The following is a 4849-nucleotide window of genomic DNA, read 5'->3' on the forward strand; positions in this document are numbered from 1 at the left end:
CAGCGTCCACAGGTGAGAAGGGTGGTTGAACATGTCGATGACTCAGTGATTGCTGCGCCAGGTGCTCAGATTAGTGGCTCCAAAGTTCAACTTCCCAGCCTGAACTATGAACTCTCCACCCGCAGGAATGTCAGCACACCTTCAGACTCCTCCAACCTCTGGCAGTCATTACACTCAGCTCAGTTATGAAGAACAAAGGCTTGTTCTCAAACCAAAATACTGACAGCGAAGCTGTATATCACCATGATTTATCTGTTATGGAGGATGTTTCTGTTGAAGCGGCACTCTAATTAAACGTACGCCCTGTTCATAACTACCTGGTACACACAATAGGGATAATCATTTCAAAATCCATTCCAGAAGAAATCATCAAAATAATCATTTGTACATGTTCACATGGAGCTTCTTCACTGAAATATGGCAAGTAGGCCTCAACTGTGTTGTGTTATTAGACTGGATTGTGTTTAATACTTGAGTAAGTGGGACAAGTTAAATCAAACCCTACCAACATCAGCAGATGTTAAAGAAATATTTCAACATATTGAGAAATGTGCTTACTTGCCAAGAGTTTGATGAGAAGAGTGATACCACTCTTGTGTTGGTAGGATACAGTCGGCAGCCGGTTAGCTTAGCATAGCTTAGCTTAGCTTAGCTTAGCATAAGGTCTTTAAACAAATGGGAACCAGCTAGCCTGCTTCTAGTCTTTAAGCTAAGCTAGGCTAACTTAATGCACAGGCATGAGAGTGGTATCAATTTTTTTCATCTAATTCTCACCAAATAGGTAAAGGGCAAACTAATCCTGCATTTACATACATATTATTGTGGTACTAAAAATGTGTTGTTTGGTTATGCTTCATTGCCCGTTCTTCTATAATTCTACAGTAGTCTAATAATTATCAGCCTTTTTTTTTTCCCCCCATTTTAACAAACACTTTATTGCTGCTTCTTTTATCTAAAGGACTTGAGTAATTGTTTTCCCTAATTCTGGGTCTTGTTCCTGATCTTGTGATGGCCTTCTTCCTCGTAGCAGCAGGAAACTTGCTTAATAAAACCCAGAGGCTCAGATATGAAACATTGTCCTGGCGTTAAGACAGCGGATGCTGCTAAAGAAGTGACATCATGAGAAAAAGAAACAGAGATAGAGAGGACTCCAGGCAGAAACAAGACAAACAGTCAGAGAATTACCCATTCTTCTTCTTTACCCATGATTACAAGTTGCAGCTCAAATCCTTCAGGACTGAGGAAAAGGAACCAGGACAGACAGGAAACAAGACAGCAAAGTCTTCTTCTGCTGGTTCTTGACTTCAAGAAGACGCCGGAGGCCGGTGATGATATTAACACACTGCTTTCGTTTGCTTGCATGCACACACATGCAAACACACACTCATTCCTAGTCAGCTGCGTATCTTTGCCGTATCGACAAGCTTCAAGATGGATGTGAGCCACATTGCACAGAAGTTTTGGCTAGTTAGTTTGTTTCCTTCCAGGATATTTCAGTGGGATGTTTACTTCTCCTTAATGCTTCACAGTGTTTAATAATTCATCTGTTATAAAGTGGAGCGATGATGAAGAGGCGAGTGCTGTAAATCCTCCTCAGAGGCACATACGCTTCCATTATTTTGTTGCTTCTGGAGGTTTGAGTCACTTTAAGTCGACACATCCTTTGTATTTAGTTTGGGTATGTTTGCATCTGGAAATCGAGATGAGAGGTGAAAACACAGAGGAAAACAAGCTAAGTCAGGTCTTGATCTCTCTGCTAAATGAGTAACACTAGTAAGTAAGTGATGTCATAGATTGATTTCCTGCTAGTGTTGTTTCATTTGGATCCAAAACAGACTTTTTTTTTTAAGAGAACAGACATCTACAAATCAAATTTTGGATGCACGCAGACCTGCAGACACTGTAAAGGAACTGTCTGATTTATTCTTTTTGTTGAGATGAATAGTCATTTTTGTGTCTGCCTTAGTGGTATAGGTGCCTATTACTTCTTTCTATGTTGTTAAAAATGACTCTTAATTGAGAAAATGTGTATTCATAATAATCAGTCATTAAAGATAAATAGAAATTGACCATTTTGGCTTTAATTTCTGTGTCTGAGCCTCTCCTGAAGGTGAAGAAGGTGCAAAAAGGCAGTGAAGAGAAGACTCCTTTAACAGACCTCAGACAGTGAGTAATAAGACGACTCACGGGACCTACTGGAATATTTTCTGAATCATGTTTTATTTACACCTTGCAAACACTCCTTAACTTACAACTCATACAGGTAGCATCTCAAACTAAAACTCTATGTCTCTAATTCAACTTCAAGTTCAATCAACCAGCTCCCTGATACTATTAATTCTTGATTGATTAACCTCATGATCAACACATCATATGTGACGTGAATTTCATCTATTGTGTCCTCAGAAATGTTAAATAAAATACAAAAACAAAGAAGGAGTCACTGATTTTTACAAAAACATTTTTTAGAGTGCTATTGTTGAAGGAGGCCTGAAAATCAGAGGAATGCCACACCTCAATGTAAATAAGAGAACAAAGAGTTTACATAAAAACATCTGATATGATTCTGTGTCTGAAGCTGAGGCTGCTGCCACCGTTGCTGTCTTCTCGTTCCTCGCTGGGGTCGTCGCTCACGGAGTAAAACCCAGGCCTCTGCTTCTGCTTCTTCTTGAGGCCCGTCACATGGGGCTGGAAAAGACGGCTTATTGTATGCAGGCCCTTGGAGAGATCTGGGAAGAGGTCCAGCTCTTCTTTCTCAGGCAGGGCCCTGTCCTGAGGGCCCTGCTGGGTGCTGGGTTCACCCAGCATCTCTCTCAACGTCCCAGAAATGCCTTTGTGCAGATAGTGGTAGGCCTTCTTCCCGCAGTTGTCTCTGATACTCGGGTCTGCTCCGTACTCCCCCACCAACATTGCCATGATGTATTCCTGGTCGTGCAATGCAGCGATGTGCAAAGGAGTGTATCCACCGTGTGTTTTTGCATTAACGTCAATGTCAACTCCTCCTCGCTTGGATAAGTCGATAATCTTCCCAAGCATGTCACTGTTGCCACATTTGGCTGCCCAATGCAGGGCGGTGAACCCTGACATGAAGTCCCTCTTCTCTGCCAGCTGGTTGTCTCTCAGCAGCAGGCCGTAAACCTGGCTCCAGTGGCCAGCGGCACACTTTACCAGCCACTCATGCTCTGACTGCTCCAGGGGAACCAAGGAGGTATCTTTGGGCTCCTCTGACGCCTTGGTGCTTTTCACTGACCTCCTCAGCTGGGGGGAGCTCATGCTCATGTCTGTCTCCACTGCAGGGGGCCCTCTCTTGTTCCTGAAGGAGTCTTGGCTTTCAAGAGACTCATCTGAGCTCCCTTTCAATTTGCAGATCTCAACCCTGGTGGTGCTGGGTGGCATCCTCAGAGGTAAGGCATACGGTTTGCTCTGGATACTTGTCGGCTTGTTTACTGGACTCCCTTTTGAATAGTTCCCTCCATTGGTGTCCTGCCCTTGGACCTCAAATTGCAGCATTCTTTTCACTCTAACGATTTTACTTTGGCTCCTTTGCAGTGCCATTTGTAGAGGAGACAGTAATTCTGTAGGATTGTCACCGCTTTCACTACTTGCCTGTTCTTGATCGCGTTCAGACACATCTGACCTCTCGCCTCCTGCATCATCACGGCTTCCAGTGTCCTCACTCCGCGCAGGTAGGCGCTGCGGCTCACCTGTCAGCGGGATCTCTTTATTGTCAGTGTTTTCCGCTGTGTGGACACCGTCCTGCAAACCATTCTGATACATTTTCCTGACAACAACATACCGGACACCGTCGATTTCCTTCACGACGGCGACGTTGTTGACAAAAGTCTTGAAAAGCTCCCTGTTCCGTTCTTTCTCTGCAGGATCGTCGGAATCTATTGAATCTCTAAACTTAACCACCAAGTCGGATTTCTTCACTTTGCCCCCCTCCGCTATCAGCAGAGACAGGACGGACTCCTGTGTCAAAGCCATGATGAAAACCGTCGGTTTTGAGGCGGATTAAAGTTGAAATGCGCAACTCCAACAGCCGCGCTGTATCTTGTTACACCTTTGTCTCGCTGACTGTACAGTACCCTTCACCTGCCGCTCACTTCTCTCCTCCCTACCTGGAGGAGTCTCTCTTTCCGGGAAAAGTGCAGACGTGGATACAATTTGAATAATATATGCAGATGTTACTGCAGGTTTAAAAAAAATACATTTTTACCCAAAGACAAATAAGAAATCAATTTGTTTATGGGTTTATATTTCTGTCACACACACTTTGGTTGTAGGTTCTATGTTTTTTTCTTTCATAAAAAAAAAAGAAATATAGATCTATGTTGTAGTCATGTAGAAACTCGTTCCCATTTAGAGGCTACAAACAAGCACATTTAATGAGATATTTGAAATGAGGCATTTATATTGCATTAATTCAGACACACGCACACACAAAGATGATAAATGTTTAATGTAAACTGTCTGGGTGTCAAGATAAAGCTGCAAATAGTAACAGACCCTAGGGCACCCACAGTATATACACAGATACAGTGGTTTTCTAATTGCAGTAACAATATCAGATGGCTCGCTCTGATTAGATGAGTCACATTCTAGGAAAAATCAATCTGTGACCTCATTAATTCATTTAAATATCAATATCGCATGTCAAAAAACACGCACAGTTGTCTACACTGAGGTGATGATCACGTATTTTACACACACACATATTTCTGCGCTCCCTCTGTCGCTGTAAGGATGCTGCTCGCTCCTGTCCTGGCTTGCAGTGTGAGTGCAGCATGACATTCCTCGACTGAATGGGAGCGTCTGTGAAGTGGCCATATTGGAACGTATGTGTCCC

General features: G+C 43.1%; 1 protein-coding gene across 1 annotated transcript; it reads right to left on the reverse strand.

Moving 5' to 3' along the window:
- Window positions 1-864: 864 nt before the first annotated feature.
- Window positions 865-4259, reverse strand: sowahaa (sosondowah ankyrin repeat domain family member Aa). The gene has a single exon (XM_010729366.3). It carries the CDS (start codon window positions 3985-3987, stop codon window positions 2542-2544), a length of 1446 nt encoding a protein of 481 aa, XP_010727668.3. The 5' UTR covers window positions 3988-4259; the 3' UTR covers window positions 865-2541.
- Between the last annotated feature and the right edge of the window lie 590 nt (window positions 4260-4849).

Source organism: Larimichthys crocea, chromosome XXII (assembly GCF_000972845.2).
Source record: "Larimichthys crocea isolate SSNF chromosome XXII, L_crocea_2.0, whole genome shotgun sequence".
Lineage (NCBI taxonomy): Eukaryota > Metazoa > Chordata > Actinopteri > Sciaenidae > Larimichthys > Larimichthys crocea.